Source organism: Gigantopelta aegis, chromosome 5 (assembly GCF_016097555.1).
Source record: "Gigantopelta aegis isolate Gae_Host chromosome 5, Gae_host_genome, whole genome shotgun sequence".
NCBI lineage: Eukaryota > Metazoa > Mollusca > Gastropoda > Neomphalida > Peltospiridae > Gigantopelta > Gigantopelta aegis.
This window is the reverse complement of record NC_054703.1, coordinates 31,017,755-31,037,664: the sequence shown is the minus strand read 5'-3', so window position 1 is coordinate 31,037,664 and position 19,910 is coordinate 31,017,755. Positions and strand designations below refer to the sequence as shown.

General features: G+C 37.7%; 1 protein-coding gene across 1 annotated transcript in view; it reads left to right on the top strand.

Moving 5' to 3' along the window:
• Nucleotides 1–10,536, top strand: part of LOC121373086 (cytoplasmic aconitate hydratase-like) — a 65,190-nt gene extending 54,654 nt beyond the window's left edge. The window contains exons 19-21 of the mRNA XM_041499533.1: nt 1,546–1,668; nt 7,323–7,508; nt 9,439–10,536. Of these exons, the coding sequence (XP_041355467.1) occupies nt 1,546–1,668; nt 7,323–7,508; nt 9,439–9,549 (420 nt within the window). The 3' untranslated portion in view covers nt 9,550–10,536. The remainder of the gene's footprint in view (nt 1–1,545; nt 1,669–7,322; nt 7,509–9,438) is intronic.
• Nucleotides 10,537–19,910: the final 9,374 nt, after the last annotated feature.

Below are 19,910 nucleotides of genomic sequence, written 5' to 3'. Positions count from 1 at the left end.
TATAATGAATTGCATTAAAATGACATTTTGTTAAAAATTTAACACCAAAAACAGACCGCCGTAAACGCAAACTCTTTAAACTACATGACATCATTGTGTGTGTTTGCCAAATCGTGATGACATCATATTTAGTACCGACACGGTCATTGGTTTGTAACCATCAAATCGTCCAATAGCATTGTTCGTTAGTCCAATGCATGTGAGAAATTATCATTTTTATTTTCCCCGTTATGAGTGCCTGCTGGGGTAATAAGATTAATTAATCAATGTGTTCGAGTGGTGTCATTAAACAGACTTCCAGAAGTCGATGATTAATTAATCAATGTGTTCGAGTGGTGTCATTAAACAGACTTCCAGAAGCTGATGATTAATTAATCAATGTGTTCGAGTGGTGTCATTAAACAGACTTCCAGAAGCTGATGATTAATTAATCAATGTGTTCGAGTGGTGTCATTAAACAGACTTCCAGAAGCCGATGATTAATTAATCAATGTGTTCGAGTGGTGTCATTAAACAGACTTCCAGAAGTCGATGATTAATTAATCAATGTGTTCGAGTGGTGTCATTAAACAGACTTCCAGAAGTCGATGATTAATTAATCAATGTGTTCGAGTGGTGTCATTAAACAGACTTCCAGAAGTCGATGATTAATTAATCAATGTGTTCGAGTGGTGTCATTAAACAGACTTCCAGAAGCCGATGATTAATTAATCAATGTGTTCGAGTGGTGTCATTAAACAGACTTCCAGAAGTCGATGATTAATTAATCAATGTGTTCGAGTGGTGTCATTAAACAGACTTCCAGAAGCCGATGATTAATTAATCAATGTGTTCGAGTGGTGTCATTAAACAGACTTCCAGAAGTCGATGATTAATTAATCAATGTGTTCGAGTGGTGTCATTAAACAGACTTCCAGAAGCTGATGATTAATTAATCAATGTGTTCGAGTGGTGTCATTAAACAGACTTCCAGAAGCTGATGATTAATTAATCAATGTGTTCGAGTGGTGTCATTAAACAGACTTCCAGAAGTCGATGATTAATTAATCAATGTGTTCGAGTGGTGTCATTAAACAGACTTCCAGAAGTCGATGATTAATTAATCAATGTGTTCGAGTGGTGTCATTAAACAGACTTCCAGAAGCTGATGATTAATTAATCAATGTGTTCGAGTGGTGTCATTAAACAGACTTCCAGAAGCCGATGATTAATTAATCAATGTGTTCGAGTGGTGTCATTAAACAGACTTCCAGAAGTCGATGATTAATTAATCAATGTGTTCGAGTGGTGTCATTAAACAGACTTCCAGAAGCTGATGATTAATTAATCAATGTGTTCGAGTGGTGTCATTAAACAGACTTCCAGAAGCTGATGATTAATTAATCAATGTGTTCGAGTGGTGTCATTAAACAGACTTCCAGAAGCCGATGATTAATTAATCAATGTGTTCGAGTGGTGTCATTAAACAGACTTCCAGAAGCCGATGATTAATTGATCTCGTGTCGTTAAACAAAACAAACTTTAACGTATTGTTTCTGTTTACAGATGGATGTGTTTGATGTGGCAGAGCGGTACCGCAGTGAAGGGAAACCAGTAATTCTATTGGCTGGGAAGGACTACGGCTCTGGCTCGTCGAGGGACTGGGCCGCTAAAGGGCCGTCCTTGCTCGTGAGTGCACGTTGTCGTCCGTCATTTTGCATATCACAATTGTTTGTCGTTTTGTATGAATTCATTGTACTGTAATTTCATGTGTGTAGCCTGCAGGCTATATGTTTTAAAATATTGAAAATTGCCTTCTGCGGCTGCTGCTGCGGGTGATACAATTTTTTTTTTTTTAACCTCAATAATCATTTATTGCCAAATGCAGTGTTGAAATAAAATAAAAAGACAAAAACATGGTATTTCAATAAGACTTGTTCGAGTTTCAGCCATTGCGTAGTACGAAATCATCTAGCTTGTTTGGGTAATACCGGTTTATTTACTCACCACTGTCTTACACACTTTTTGTCCACATCAAAAACACGCCCAGCCTCTCTATCGCCAAGCTCTTCAGCATAAACTACAATAAGTTTAAATTCTACTGTATCTAACAGCCACTCATGTAGTGTGCTCTATATAAACAACTCGTAAGATAAACGGTATCTAACAGCCACTCATGTAGTATTCTCTATATAAACGACTCGCTGTGAGATAAATGGTATCTAACGGCCACTCATGTACTGTGCTCTATATAAACAACTCGTTGTTAGATAAACGGTATCTAACAGCCACTCATGTAGTGTGCTCTATATAAACGACTCGTTGTTATATAAACAGTATCTAACAGCCACTCATGTAGTGTGCTCTATATAAACGACTCGTTAGATAAATGGTATCAAACGGCCACTCATGTAGTCTGCTCTATATAAATGACTCGTTAGATAAATGGTATATAACGGCCACTCATGTAGTCTGCTCTATATAAACGACCCGTTGTTAGATAAACGGTATCTAACAGCCACTCATGTAGTGTGCTCTATATAAACAACTCGTTGTTAGATAAATAGTATCTAACAGCCACTCATGTAGTGTGCTCTATATAAACAACTCGTTGTTAGATAAACGGTATCTAATAGCCACTCATGTAGTGTGCTCTATATAAACGACTCGTTGTTAGATAAACGGTATCTAACAGCCACTCATGTAGTGTGCTCTATATAAACGACTCGTTTGATAAACGATATCTAACAGCCACTCATGTAGTATGCTCTATATAAACAACTCGTAAGATAAATGATATCTAACAGCCACTCATGTGGTATGCTCTATATAAACGACTCGTCGTAAGATAAACGGTATCTAACAGCCACTCATGTAGTGTGCTCTATATAAACAACTCGTAAGATAAATGGTATCTAACAGCCACTCATGTAGTGTGCTCTATATAAACAACTCGTTGTTAGATAAATAGTATCTAACAGCCACTCATGTAGTGTGCTCTATATAAACAACTCGTTGTTAGATAAACGGTATCTAATAGCCACTCATGTAGTGTGCTCTATATAAACAACTCGTAAGATAAATGGTATCTAACAGCCACTCATGTAGTGTGCTCTATATAAACAACTCGTTGTTAGATAAATAGTATCTAACAGCCACTCATGTAGTGTGCTCTATATAAACAACTCGTTGTTAGATAAATAGTATCTAACAGCCACTCATGTAGTGTGCTCTATATAAACAACTCGTTGTTAGATAAACGGTATCTAACAGCCACTCATGTAGTGTGCTCTATATAAACGACTCGTTGTGAGATAAACGGTATCTAGCGGCCACTCATGTAGTATTCTCTATATAAACAACTCGTGAGATAAATGGTATCTAACGGTCACTCATGTGGTAGGCTCTATATAAACGACTTGTTGTGAGATAAATGGTATCTAACGGCCACTCATGTAGTATTCTCTATATAAACGACTCGTTGTGAGATAAATGGTATATAACGGCCACTCATGTGATATTCTCTATATAAACGACTCGTTGTTAGATAAACGGTATCTAACTGCCACTCATGTAGTGTGCCCTATATAAACGACTCGTAAGATAAACGGTATCTAACAGCCGCTCATGTAGTATTCTCTATATAAACGACTCGCTGTGAGATAAATGGTATCTAACGGCCACTCATGTAGTGTGCTCTATATAAACAACTCGTTGTTAGATAAACGGTATCTAACAGCCACTCATGTAGTGTGCTCTATATAAACAACTCGTTGTTAGATAAACGATATCTAACAGCTACTCATGTAGTATGCTCTATATAAACAACTCGTAAGATAAATGGTATCTAACAGCCACTCATGTAGTGTGCTCTATATAAACAACTCGTGAGATAAATGGTATCTAACAGCCACTCATGTGGTATGCTCTATATAAACGACTCGTCGTAAGATAAACGGTATCTAACAGCCACTCATGTAGTGTGCTCTATATAAACAACTCGTTGTTAGATAAATAGTATCTAACAGCCACTCATGTAGTGTGCTCTATATAAACAACTCGTTGTTAGATAAATAGTATCTAACAGCCACTCATGTAGTGTGCTCTATATAAACAACTCGTTGTTAGATAAACGGTATCTAACAGCCACTCATGTAGTGTGCTCTATATAAACGACTCGTTGTGAGATAAACGGTATCTAGCGGCCACTCATGTAGTATTCTCTATATAAACAACTCGTGAGATAAATGGTATCTAACGGTCACTCATGTGGTAGGCTCTATATAAACGACTTGTTGTGAGATAAATGGTATCTAACGGCCACTCATGTAGTATTCTCTATATAAACGACTCGTTGTTAGATAAATGGTATATAACGGCCACTCATGTGATATTCTCTATATAAACGACTCGTTGTTAGATAAACGGTATCTAACTGCCACTCATGTAGTGTGCTCTATATAAACGACTCGTAAGATAAACGGTATCTAACAGCCGCTCATGTAGTATTCTCTATATAAACGACTCGCTGTGAGATAAATGGTATCTAACGGCCACTCATGTAGTGTGCTCTATATAAACAACTCGTTGTTAGATAAACGGTATCTAACAGCCACTCATGTAGTGTGCTCTATATAAACGACTCGTTGTGAGATAAACGGTATCTAGCGGCCACTCATGTAGTATTCTCTATATAAACAACTCGTGAGATAAATGGTATCTAACGGTCACTCATGTGGTAGGCTCTATATAAACGACTTGTTGTGAGATAAATGGTATCTAACGGCCACTCATGTAGTATTCTCTATATAAACGACTCGTTGTGAAATAAATGGTATATAACGGCCACTCATGTGATATTCTCTATATAAACGACTCGTTGTTAGATAAACGGTATCTAACTGCCACTCATGTAGTGTGCTCTATATAAACGACTCGTAAGATAAACGGTATCTAACAGCCGCTCATGTAGTATTCTCTATATAAACGACTCGCTGTGAGATAAATGGTATCTAACGGCCACTCATGTAGTGTGCTCTATATAAACAACTCGTTGTTAGATAAACGATATCTAACAGCTACTCATGTAGTATGCTCTATATAAACAACTCGTAAGATAAATGGTATCTAACAGCCACTCATGTAGTGTGCTCTATATAAACAACTCGTGAGATAAATGGTATCTAACAGCCACTCATGTGGTATGCTCTATATAAACGACTCGTCGTAAGATAAACGGTATCTAACAGCCACTCATGTAGTGTGCTCTATATAAACAACTCGTAAGATAAATGGTATCTAACAGCCACTCATGTAGTGTGCTCTATATAAACAACTCGTTGTTAGATAAATAGTATCTAACAGCCACTCATGTAGTGTGCTCTATATAAACAACTCGTTGTTAGATAAATGGTATCTAATAGCCACTCATGTAGTGTGCTCTATATAAACGACTTGTTGTTAGATAAACGGTATCTAACAGCTACTCATGTAGTATGCTCTATATAAACAACTCGTGAGATAAATGGTATCTAACAGCCACTCATGTGGTATGCTCTATATAAACAACTCGTCGTAAGATAAACGGTATCTAACAGCCACTCATGTAGTGTGCTCTATATAAACAACTCGTAAGATAAATGGTATCTAACAGCCACTCATGTAGTGTGCTCTATATAAACAACTCGTTGTTAGATAAATAGTATCTAACAGCCACTCATGTAGTGTGCTCTATATAAACAACTCGTTGTTAGATAAACGGTATCTAATAGCCACTCATGTAGTGTGCTCTATATAAACGACTTGTTGTTAGATAAACGGTATCTAAAGCCACTCATGTAGAGTGCTCTATATAAACGACTCGTTGTGAGATAAACGGTATCTAGCGGCCACTCATGTAGTATTCTCTATATAAACAACTCGTGAGATAAATGGTATCTAACGGCCACTCATGTAGTATTCTCTATATAAACGACTTGTTGTGAGATAAATGGTATCTAACGGCCACTCATGTAGTATTCTCTATATAAACGACTCGTTGTGAGATAAATGGTATATAACGGCCACTCATGTGATATTCTCTATATAAACGACTCGTTGTTAGATAAACGGTATCTAACTGCCACTCATGTGCTATGCTCTATATAAACGACTCGTTGTGAGACAAACGGTATCTAACGGCCACTCATGTGGTATGCTCTATATAAACGACTCGTTGTGAGATAAACGGTATCTAACGGCCACTCATGTAGTATTCTCTGTATAAATAACTCATTGTGAGATAAACGGTATCTAGCGTCCACTCATGTAGTATTCTCTATATAAACAACTCGTGAGATAAATGGTATCTAACGGCCACTCATGTAGTATGCTCTATATAAACAACTCGTTGTCAGATAAATGGTATCTAACGGCCACTCATGTAGTATTCTCTATATAAACAACTCGTGAGATAAATGGTATCTAACGGCCACTCATGTAGTATGCTCTATATAAACAACTCGTGAGATAAATGGTATCTAACGGCCACTCATGTAGTATTCTCTATATAAACAACTTGTTGTAAGATAAATGGTATCTAACGGCCACTAATGTGGTATGCTCTATATAAACAACTCGTTGTTACATAAATGGTATCTAACGGCCACTCATGAGTATGCTCTATATAAACAACTCGTTGTTAAGATAAATGGTATTTAACAGTCACTCATGTAGTATTCTCTATATAAACAACTCATTGTGAGATAAATGGTATCTAACAGCCACTCATGTAGTATTCTCTATGTAAACGACTCGTGAGATAAATGGTATCTAACAGCCACTCATGTAGTATGCTCTATATAAACAACTCGTTGTCAGATAAATGGTATCTAACGGCCACTCATGTAGTATTCTCTATATAAACAACTTGTTGTAAGATAAATGGTATCTAACGGCCACTAATGTGGTATGCTCTATATAAACAACTCGTTGTTACATAAATGGTATCTAACGGCCACTCATGTAGTATGCTCTATATAAACAACTCGTTGTTAAGATAAATGGTATTTAACAGTCACTCATGTAGTATTCTCTATATAAACAACTCATTGTGAGATAAATGGTATCTAACAGCCACTCATGTAGTATTCTCTATGTAAACGACTCGCTGTGAGATAAATGGTATCTAACAGCCACTCATGTAGTATGCTCTATATAAACAACTCTCTGTAAGATAAATATGTGAAATTATGGGACTAACTTGATTTCTAGATGGTTGTGATGATTAATATTTTGCAGGTTTCTAGACAGTCATCATTATACTTTAGTATTGATATCATTATAATACATTTTTTTGTTTCCAGGGGGTTCGGGCAGTGATCGCAGAAAGCTATGAGAGAATTCACCGTAGTAACCTGATTGGGATGGGCCTGGTACCCCTCCAGTATCTCGATGGACAGAACGCAGACTCACTGAAATTGACGGGCAAGGAGACGTATTCCATCGAGCTTCCAACAGAACTGACAACCGGACACATTCTGGATGTTAAGGTAAATTGTCATTTTGTTTGTTTAAATCGTATCTACTGCGATGGAAAATTAATAAGATTCACCATTTGCCACATGATTCTACATCTGTAGGAGGGGGCGGGAGTTAGCTTGGTTAGTTGTGTGCTCGCTTGAGGTGCTTGCGTTGTATGTTCCACAACACCCCAGCACAAAACTATAGATTGGCTATTGTATATGAAACGAAGAATATTAATTTGGTTATTTTCATTAAAAATAAAAAATTATATATTATGTAAAAGAGTCTGTGAGAAAGAAAATATAAGAGATCCCTTGCTGCTAATTGAAACCTGTAACGGATGTAAGACTATATGTCGGAATTACCAAATGTTTGACATCCAGTAGAGTAACAATTAATAAATCGGTGTGCTCTAGTGGTGTGTGAGTGTGAGCGTGTGGGTGTGTGTGTGTCTCTTAGTGTGAGCGTGTATGTGTGTGTGTGTGTGTGTGTGTGTTCCTACATACTATGGCTGTATACTTATGTGTGTGTATGTGGGTGGGTGTGTCTCTTAGTGTGGGTGTGTGTGTGTGTTCCTACATACTATGGCTGTATACTTGTGAGCATGTGTGTGTGTGTGTGTGTGTGTGTGTGTGTGTGTGTGTGTTCCTACATACTATGACTGTATACTTGTGAGCGTGTGTGTATGTGGGTGGGTGGGTGTGTCTCTTAGTGTGTGTGTGTGTTCCTACATACTATGGCTGTATAATTTTGAGCGTGTGTGTATGTGGGTGGGTGGGTGTGTCTCTTAGTGTGTGTGTGTGTGTGTTCCTACATACTATGGCTGTATACTTGTGAGCGTGTGTGTTTGTGTTCCTACATACTATGGCTGTATACTTGTGAGCGTGTGTGTGTGTGTGTGTTCCTACATACTATGGCTATATACTTGTGAGCGTGTGTGTGGGTGTGTCTCTTAGTGTGTGTGTTCCTACATACTATGGCTGTATACTTGTGAGCGTGTGTGTGTGTGTGTGTTCCTACATACTATGGCTGTACACTTGTGAGCGTGTGTGTGTCTTAGTGTGTGTGTGTGTGTGTTCCTACATACTATGGCTGTATACTTGTGAGCGTGTGTGTGTGTGTTCCTACATACTATGGCTGTATACTTGTGAGCGTGTGTGTGTGTTCCTACATACTATGGCTGTATACTTGTGAGCGTGTGTGTGTGTGTGTGTGTGTGTGTGTGTTCCTACATACTATGGTTGTATACTTGTGAGCGTGTGTGTATGTGGGTGGGTGTGTGTGTCTTAGTGTGTGTGTGTGTGTGTTCCTACATACTATGGCTGTATACTTGTGAGCGTGTGTGTATGTGGGTGGGTGTGTGTGTGTGTTCCTACATACTATGGCTGTATACTTGTGAGCGTGTGTGTGGGTGTGTCTTAGTGTGTGTGTGTGTGTTCTTACATACTATGGCTGTATACTTGTGAGCGTGTGTGTGTGTGTGTGTGTGTGTGTGTTCCTGCATACTATGGCTGTATACTTGTGAGCGTGTGTGTATGTGGGTGGGTGTGTGTGTGTTCCTACATACTATGGCTGTATACTTGTGAGCGTGTGTGTGTGTGTGTTCCTACATACTATGGCTGTATACTTGTGAGCGTGTGTGTGTGTGTGTGTGTGTGTTCCTGCATACTATGGCTGTATACTTGTGAGCGTGTGTGTATGTGGGTGGGTGGGTGTATCTCTTAGTGTGTGTGTGTTCCTACATACAACGGCTGTATACTTATGAGTATGTATGTGGGTGGGTGGGTGTGTCTCTTAGTGTGTGTGTTCCTACATACTATGGCTGTATACTTGTGAGTGTATGTGGGTGGGTGGGTGTGTCTCTTAGTATGTGTGTGTGTGTGTGTGTGCGTGTGTGTGTGGGTGTGTGTGTGTGTGTGTGTTCCCACATATTATTTCTCTGTTTTCGTTCCACAGCTTGGTGATGGCCGTTCGTTCCAGGTAAAGGCACGATTCGACACGGATGTGGAGCTGGAGTATTTCCGTAATGGTGGCATTCTCAACTACATGATCAGGAAAATGATATAGTCACTCCAATAACCTTCACCTTGCATTATACCGCACTTCGCACAAAACTGGAGAGAGCATGATGGACCTGTTCTAAACTTAGACCATTAAACTGCCAGGATGTAACTCTTAAAACTGGAGAGAGCATGATGGACCTGTTCTAAACTTAGACCATTAAACTGCCAGGATGTAACTCTTAAAACTGGAGAGAGCATGATGGACCTGTTCTAAACTTAGACCATTAAATTGCCAGGATGTAACTCTTAAAACTGGAGAGAGCATGATGGACCTGTTCTAAATTTAGACCATTAAACTGCCAGGATGTAACTCTTAAAACTGGAGAGAGCATGAGGGACCTGTTCTAAATTTAGACCATTAAACTGCCAGGATGTAACTCTTAAAATTGATCAAAATTATCAAATGTTTGACATCCAATAGCCGATGATTAATAAAAAAAAGTCAATGTGCTCTAGTAGTGTTGTTAAGCAAAACAAACTTTAAACTCCTAAAACTGGAGAGAACATGTTGGACCTGTTCTAAATTTGTACATGTATCTCTTAGCAAGGTGTAATGATATCAAGTGCTCGAATGATTACGGTAAACGCTTCTGGTGTAATTCAGGATTTTCATTGGCATGGTGAAATTAAACCAAGTGATTAAGTGAAAATTGTATTAAACTGTTACCATGTACCATATTTATGGCTTGGTGAAATTAAACAGTGTTTATACGAAATCTATTATCAACCGATATTTTTGTATTTATGACTTGAAATTAAACAAAGTGTTTACATTAAATCTATTATCAACTGATATTTTGTATTTATGGCTTGGTGAAATTTAATGCATTGATTAAACAAAACTCATATGGTCTGTTAATGGCATGGTAAATAAGTGATTAAATTAAATGTGTTATAAACTGAGATATGTTTGTAGCATTGTGAAATTTTGTAAAGTGATTAAATAAAAATCGTATTGGACTCATATGGTGAATAAAGCGATTAAATTAAATGTATGATGGACTGATATATGGTGTATTTGTGGCACAGTGAAATTAGCAGAGATTAAATGGAAAACGTGATAAACTGTTAAATGAGATAGTTCCATTATTTAAACACAACAAACTGTTATGGAGAGTGTTAAATTGATTTATTAAAAATGATAACGTACAGGATTCTGGAAATTGTCGAATGTTAATTTCATTTGCTTGCAGCTTGCGCCGGCTTATAGTTTAGCATAACGCATATTCTGTTCACTTATTAAGTTTAGAATAATATGTGTATATTCCAGGGCTCGAATTTTAATTTTTGTGGGACATGGCAAATGTTGTCTACATTTTAACAACAGAAATTAGGGCACTAAGGCACACTGGAGAGGCACCAAGGCACACTGGAGAGGCATCAAAATAAACATTTTCTTCAAAAGAGGGGCGCAAAGGCAACATACTTTCTATCAAGTTTTCTCAGACAAAAATTATTTCAGCCTGATGCTATGGGCTAGCCTATGTCACTTGTTGGCTATGGATGCCTTTTATCATATTATCAACTGAATTATGGTTATACTATTTCTTGCATGGACAATATGGATGTATGGTTCTAGCCTATGTCACTTGTTGGCTATGGATGCCTTTTATCATATTAACAACTGAATTATGGTTATACTATTTCTTGCATGGACAATATGGATGTATGGTTCTAGCCTATGTCACTTGTTGGCTGTGGATGCCTTTTATCATATTAACAACTGAATTATGGTTATACTATTTCTTGCATGGACAATATGGATGTATGGTTCTAGCCTATGTCACTTGTTGGCTATGGATGCCTTTTATCATATTAACAACTGAATTATGGTTATACTATTTCTTGCATGGACAATATGGATGTATGGTTCTAGCCTATGTCACTTGTTGGCTGTGGATGCCTTTTATCATATTAACAACTGAATTATGGTTATACTATTTCTTGCATGGACAATATGGATGTATGGTTCTAGTCTATGTCACTTGTTGGCTATGGATGCCTTTTATCATATTAACAACTGAATTATGGTTATACTATTTCTTGCATGGACAATATGGATGTATGGTTCTAGCCTATGTCACTTGTTGGCTGTGGATGCCTTTTATCATATTAACAACTGAATTATGGTTATACTATTTCTTGCATGGACAATATGGATGTATGGTTCTAGCCTATGTCACTTGTTGGCTGTGGATGCCTTTTATCATATTAACAACTGAATTATGGTTATACTATTTCTTGCATGGACAATATGGATGTATGGTTCTAGCCTATGTCACTTGTTGGCTGTGGATGCCTTTTATCATATTAACAACTGAATTATGGTTATACTATTTCTTGCATGGACAATATGGATGTATGGTTCTAGCCTATGTCACTTGTTGGCTGTGGATGCCTTTTATCATATTAACAACTGAATTATGGTTATACTATTTCTTGCATGGACAATATGGATGTATGGTTCTAGTCTATGTCACTTGTTCGCTATTGATGCCTTTTATCATATTAACAACTGAATTATGGTTATACTATTTCTTGCATGGACAATATGGATGTATGGTTCTAGCCTATGTCACTTGTTGGCTGTGGATGCCTTTTATCATATTAACAACTGAATTATGGTTATACTATTTCTTGCATGGACAATATGGATGTATGGTTCTAGCCTATGTCACTTGTTGGCTATGGATGCCTTTTATCATATTAACAACTGAATTATGGTTATACTATTTCTTGCATGGACAATATGGATGTATGGTTCTAGCCTATGTCACTTGTTGGCTGTGGATGCCTTTTATCATATTAACAACTGAATTATGGTTATACTATTTCTTGCATGGACAATATGGATGTATGGTTCTAGTCTATGTCACTTGTTCGCTATGGATGCCTTTTATCATATTAACAACTGAATTATGGTTATACTATTTCTTGCATGGACAATATGGATGTATGGTTCTAGCCTATGTCACTTGTTGGCTGTGGATGCCTTTTATCATATTAACAACTGAATTATGGTTATACTATTTCTTGCATGGACAATATGGATGTATGGTTCTAGCCTATGTCACTTGTTGGCTATGGATGCCTTTTATCATATTAACAACTGAATTATGGTTATACTATTTCTTGCATGGACAATATGGATGTATGGTTCTAGCCTATGTCACTTGTTGGCTGTGGATGCCTTTTATCATATTAACAACTGAATTATGGTTATACTATTTCTTGCATGGACAATATGGATGTATGGTTCTAGCCTATGTCACTTGTTCGCTGTGGATGCCTTTTATCATATTAACAACTGAATTATGGTTATACTATTTCTTGCATGGACAATATGGATGTATGGTTCTAGCCTATGTCACTTGTTGGCTGTGGATGCCTTTTATCATATTAACAACTGAATTATGGTTATACTATTTCTTGCATGGACAATATGGATGTATGGTTCTAGCCTATGTCACTTGTTGGCTGTGGATGCCTTTTATCATATTAACAACTGAATTATGGTTATACTATTTCTTGCATGGACAATATGGATGTATGGTTCTAGCCTATGTCACTTGTTGGCTGTGGATGCCTTTTATTGTCCATATGGCTAAAAGTAAGACTTTGTGACGTCATCGATTGGCACACTACAACCTTACAGGAATGTCAACCAAACGAATTGAGTGATATCAGTTAAGATCGATTGTGGGTAATAAATATGATATTAAACTCACTACCATTTCGTATCATGTTTATGTCCCGAGTGAAAAGATTTTCATTGTCATTCGCTAAAGCAGGAAATAAGTATGCATTTTCTGTTGTTATCGTGTTAAAATTCGAGCCCTGGTGTACAAGTTTTCGCAGGTTATGCAAAATGAAGCTGCCAATTTTCTGGTTTAACCGTGAACTGTTTTAATCAAACTTGAGATTCCTTGAGGATCGTTAGTCCGAATAATGGCTGTTTGGGATTGTGCCGTCAAAATGAATCAAGTGAAAACCATAATAAATTGAATCGTATACATTTTTATGCTGCCTTCATACCAAGTTTTAGTTTACTGCCATTAAATGTAGCTTAATTAATATGTATTGGTAGCAAGTGTGGAAAATATAGTCATATAGGCATGGATTGTCTCCCTTGGAACATTTTTGTGTCGTCTCCCTTTGTTCACTGTCTGGTATGGTTGTCTTCCTTGAGGAATTGTCAAAATGGTTTTTGGTGGGGTTTTGGTCTTTTGCATTTTAATTAATAAACCCAGTCGTTACCAGCCTAAAGTTCGATGACTTAACCTCAAGCCCACCGAGGCCAGTCGACTGGATAACTCTGTGTTGGGCATTGTAAATTGAAATCATGTCCTCAACGGAAATGCCATATGGTAAACTCTTCTATTTGGGGGTGGGGTGGGGATTGTTAAATTAACTATCAATTTTTTTTCAAATTTCAAGTGCTAAGTAAACTGTTTTTATTTGTGATTTTCTTTGGTGTTGATTTTAGTGGGCTATTAAAAATCTGTTTACGAATGAAACATTAAGATGTAAAATGAGTGGGGGTACCCCTCTAAAAGAGCCAAAAACTCAATTTTGCCCTCTAGTTGACACTACATCTGGAGGGTGTCAGCTACACACCTGTATAAATTCCCCTTCCAGGTGACACCCCACCCCTATCTACGCCCAGAGTAAAAGCAGTACTACACACATTGCAGTTTTGAAAACATTTAATGCAATTATAACTAATTTCTGCGTTTGTTTCTTCAGCCATGCCCACCCCAACCCCCACCCCACCCCCTCAGTTGTTTTGTCTTCATTGGTTAGTTATTTTTATAATGGAGGGATTGATGGGTGCATTTAGAGGAATATTCTTAGTTGGTTATTTTTATAGTGGGAGGGGGGGGGATTGATGGGGGGGGGGGGGGGGATTGATGGTGCGTTTAGAGGAATATTCTTAGCTTGTGTTAAATTTAATTTTCTTTGTTTAAATCTATGAATTTGTGTATTTCAATTGCTTACGGTTTTTCTTCTGGCTGCGTTTTAGTATCAGCAGGTAAAACCATAAGAATATGGCATTTGTTACCATGATGGTTTATCCAGACAGTTGGTTTTCGAATGCCCCAATATCCTATACGTTATATATATACCAAATACGCCTTATTTATATATACTAATAAAACAACATAACCATCTGATTACAGAATGGCTGCTGTATATTTATATATATATATATATATATATATATATATATATCTGATTACAGACAATGATATGTTTAGGTATATTATGATAAAAAGGATAAATGCAAACAAATACTGATTCAGTGACTAGGACTTTAATTTAATGGCGGCCATGAAGCAAACTGCCGCAGTGCCCCAGTCGAATGCCCCAATGTCCTAAACGTTAACGGTATCATCACCAAACAGGCCACGCCTTGTTTTCAGTGTCACTAATGGGTCATCATACTCGAACGAGATTCCTGAAAGTTGTTTTATTATGAGAACGTGAAATCGTTGACACCATTTTGAATGGCTGCTGTCGTTTTATATTGAGACACTTGTTCAAGTTTGTCACGTTGCCCCGCCTTCTGGGCCTGTATTTTCGAACCTGTTCTGCCTTCTGGGCCTGTATTTTCGAACCTATGATAGCGCTACGAAATCGTAAAAACCATCGTACAGTGTGACGTCACTACAGCACACGCCATAGTGACGTCATAGCTTACGATGATTTTTACGATTTCGTAGGCTAAGATTGCTTTGAAAATATGGGCCCTGGTCGTAATTTCATCAAAAGCAATCTCTTGTCAGTCTAAGCCAAATGACCTTGCCCTTCTACTCGCCACATCTGAGGCCTGCTGTGATGTTAAAACAATATCGCAGCAAATATTTGGTTTATTGTCACTAAAGCTGATCAAGAAGTAGTCACAGGTGGGGTGTGAGTGAGGTGGTTCAGTGGCGTAGGAAGGTGCCAAAAAGTAGGAAGGGGGGCACACTTTTATATTTACACACTTTTACACTATTATAAAGCAAAATATCTGAAACCAGGGGGGCACATGCACTCCTGCCCCCCCCCCCCCCATCATACTCCAGTGTGGTTATACAAAACCTTGCACTACATGTAGGTGTATCACTGGGGGGGGGGGGGGGGGGATTCCAAGGCAGTGGAATAGCAGAGGTGGGGTTATACCTGCTACCAATCATACCACCACCACGTTTTGTATGTGTCACCCTATAACGTGAAATGACATTGACTGGTTTGGTGATCCTCACCCACCCCACCACCACCCTACACATACATAGATACACACACACACACACACACACACACACACACACAAATATGAATCCCTGGCCCTGCCATGTGTTAATGAACCACATTTTAGCTATCTTTTTTCCCAGTTTAGAGGTGAAGAAATGAAATATTAGCTTCAAAATAAAGTGGCTCATTACAAACATGAAGCCTGCCACCAATACTAAAATCAAAGAAGTCGTCAAGAATTAAAAACAAAAAAATAAATAAATTAAATTTCCGTTACATTCATTACGATATAACGTCATCCCATTGGTCAAGACGTAGCAACGGGAGTTTATGTACACTAGAGTAGAAACTTACTTAATTAGGGAACGTCATATCTGGTGACGTCATTTTATATGGGCAAGTTGTCTTATTGAGCGTTATTGTTTGTGGACCAAAAATAATTCAAAATAAAGTATGAAGTGTTAGTGTTATTATTAGCAAGTATCATTGAAATTTAATAATATAAGTATTTTTTGTCATTTCTTTTACGTTCATCTGGGTATGAACAAAAAACTTCATCCACAAACTTATATGAGAATGGCTTCGCCGATTCACACAGTTTGCGGATGATTTTTTGTTATTGTTGTTCATAGCCCGATGAACGTAAAAGAAATAACAGACAATTCTGAAATAAATCATTTTAAATTTACACCAATCCGATTTGTAAACTTTGTGATTATTTCATGCGTAGTTTTATATGAATTAGAAATATTTTCACTACACACAGAACAATAGTGTGACGTCACAGGTATGGATCACGTTGACTACGCCCAACTCCCGTTTTATTACATTTTGTACTACCGGTAGGTATGTTGGCAAAATTTAATATAATGTTTCAATGTAATGATGTATAATAAAGTAAACGTAACCGATAGAACGTTGTTTGTTTTACTTTCAAGGCGCGTGAGCACTTTCAGGTTTCTATAATTAACTGAATGTGGGATAGCCTATTTGGTTGTTTTTGTTGGGGGTTGGTGGACGTTTTTGTTGGTGATGGTGGTGGTGGTGGATATTTTTAGGGGGGGTTTCTTTCTTTCTTTTTTACGTCATCATCCTACATGGAATAACCATTATGGTCGCTTTATGCTGCAGTAAAACATCAAATTCGGGTAAAAATGATAGAGATATTCGGGCAAATTGTCCTAACCTGAGACCTTTTTACCCAATCTAATTAAAATTAGCTCCACTATTACGTGTGGAGCTAACAGCAGCCCGGGTGAATTACGAAGTATGCCGGAAACTAATTGCAATATACAATTTTATTTAAAACTCGTTTCAAAACGAAAAACCCCCACCCCGTGATGGTATAGCCATAAAATCTGTTTATACTAGTATACAATCCAGAGTTTATTACTGCACTTTTCCCCGTTTTTTCAATGTTGAAATAGACCAACAAGTTCGCCTATTGCATAAATAGTCTCGCCCGATATTTTTAGAATATGTATGCTTCCGAATAACGCTATAAAAGGCGAAGTGTAATTGGTCGATATTAAAACTGTTATTTATAGATGAAATGTCACCTGGACATAGGGAGTCCACGCAATGCTGTTAGATTTACTGGTAGAGCTGATTTTAATCAGATTGCTTTTTACCATGTATTTTCATCATTCTACCGTCAAAATTAGCTGTAAACCGTGTAAAAATGGGTAGTAATTCATTTGCAACTATATATAGGTGTTTGGTAGTAATGCTAATATGAATAAATGTTGTTATCCAGATTCGGGCGTTTTCGTTTAATTCGGGCAAAAGCCAGCCTGCCCCCCCCCCCCCCCCCCCCCCCTTACAAAATTGGGAGCCCGTACACCTATGGGGTTTAGTTCATAAGCAACTGTTACGTCACTTTCATTGGAATGTATCGGGTTTAGTTCGTAAGCAACTGTTACGTCACTTTCATTGGAATGTATCGGGTTTAGTTCGTAAGCAACTGTTACGTCACTTTCATTGGAATGTATCGGGTTTAGTTCGTAAGCAACTGTTACGTCACTTTCATTGGAATGTATCGGGTTTAGTTCGTAACTTTCATTGGAATGTATCGGGTTTAGTTCGTAAGCAACTTTCATTGGAATGTATCGGGTTTAGTTCGTAAGCAACTGTTACGTCACTTTCATTGGAATGTATCGGGTTTAGTTCGTAAGCAACTGTTACGTCACTTTCATTGGAATGTATCGGGTTTAGTTCGTAAGCAACTGTTACGTCACTTTCATTGGAATGTATCGGGTTTAGTTCGTAAGCAACTGTTACGTCACTTTCATTGGAATGTATCATTGGAATGTATCGGGTTTAGTTCGTAAGCAACTGTTACGTCACTTTCATTGGAATGTATCGGGTTTAGTTCGTAAGCAACTGTTACGTCACTTTCATTGGAATGTATAGGGTTTAGTCGTAAGCAACTGTTACGTCACTTTCATTGGAATGTATCGGGTTTAGTCGTAAGCAACTGTTACGTCACTTTCATTTGAATGTATGGGGTTTAGTTCGTAATTAACTGTAATATGCCACTTTCATTGGAATGTATGGGGTTTAGTTCGTAAGCAACTGTAATATGCCACTTTCATTGGAATGTATGGGGTTTAGTTCGTAAGCAACTGTAATATGTCACTTTCATTGGAATGTATGGGGTTTAGTTCGTAAGCAACTGTAATATGTCACTTTCATTGGAATGTATGGGGTTTAGTTCGTAAGCAACTGCAATATGCCACTTTCAATGGAATGTATGGGGTTTAGTTCGTAAGCAACTGCAATATGTCACTTTCATTGGAATGTATGGGGTTTAGTTCGTAAGCAACTGTAATATGTCACTTTCATTGGAATGTATGGGGTTTAGTTCGTAAGCAACTGTAATATGCCACTTTCATTGGAATGTATGGGGTTTAGTTCGTAAGCAACTGTAATATGCCACTTTCATTGGAATGTATGGGGTTTAGTTCGTAAGCAACTGTAATATGCCACTTTCATTGGAATGTATGGGGTTTAGTTCGTAAGCAACTGCAATATGCCACTTTCAATGGAATGTATGGGGTTTAGTTTGTAAGCAACTGTAATATGCCACTTTCATTGGAATGGGTTTAGTTCATAGGCAACTGTTACGTCACTTCCATTGGAATGTATAGGGCTTAGTTCGTAAACAAATGTTGCGTCACTTTCATTGGAATGTATAGGGTTTAGTTCGTAACCAACTGTTACGTCACTTGCATTTGAATGTATAGGGTTTAGTTCGTAAGTAACTTACGTCGTTTTCACTGGAATGTATCGGGTTTAGTTCGTAAGTAACTGTTACGTCACTTTCATTGGAATGTATCGGGTTTAGTGAAATGGCAGTTGGATGATGATTTGATCATTTTCTAAGAAGAATACTAACTTTTTGTATAAAAATGAAAATACGGGAGATAACTCTCATATCTAATGCATTCGGCTATTATTGCTTAGCAAATAAACTGACAAAGTTACTTCATGGATGCCCGATACCAATGAATACATCCAAGATGTTCCGAAAAGTCGGTAACCAATTTATTATTTAACTAATTCGCATTTCTTTGCAAAGAACATTTGAATCATTAAAGGGGCACTACGACTACCGTAAGGTTAGTTTGTGGAACGGCTGTAAAGTTTACGATGTCAGATGTAAACCTCACGTAAGTCGCTACAATTAACCGGAGCTACAATTCTTTTGTGGAACGGGGTCCTGGCCAGGTGCTTATAAAACTATTAGATTTTAGACTCGAGACCGATAGAGTCTGAGACACTAATGTCATGACAATGTCATATAAATTGTATACGTGTGACGTCATTAGAGATTGAGTCTGGGCCCATATTTTCGAAGCCATCTTAGCGCCACAAAATCGTAAAAATCATCGTAGGTTGTGACGTCACTACAGCACACGCCATAGTGACGTCATAGCTTACGATGGTTTTACGATTTCATAGGCTAAGATGGTTTCGAAAATACGGGCCCTGGACTCTAAACGTTTTATAAGCACGGGCCCTGATATATTGAACTATTCCAGTGTTTCTCACGATACAGACTTGGCGTACAGTCAAATCCACGAGCTTGACCTACAACCTATATATCTTTAAACTATTGTCACAATG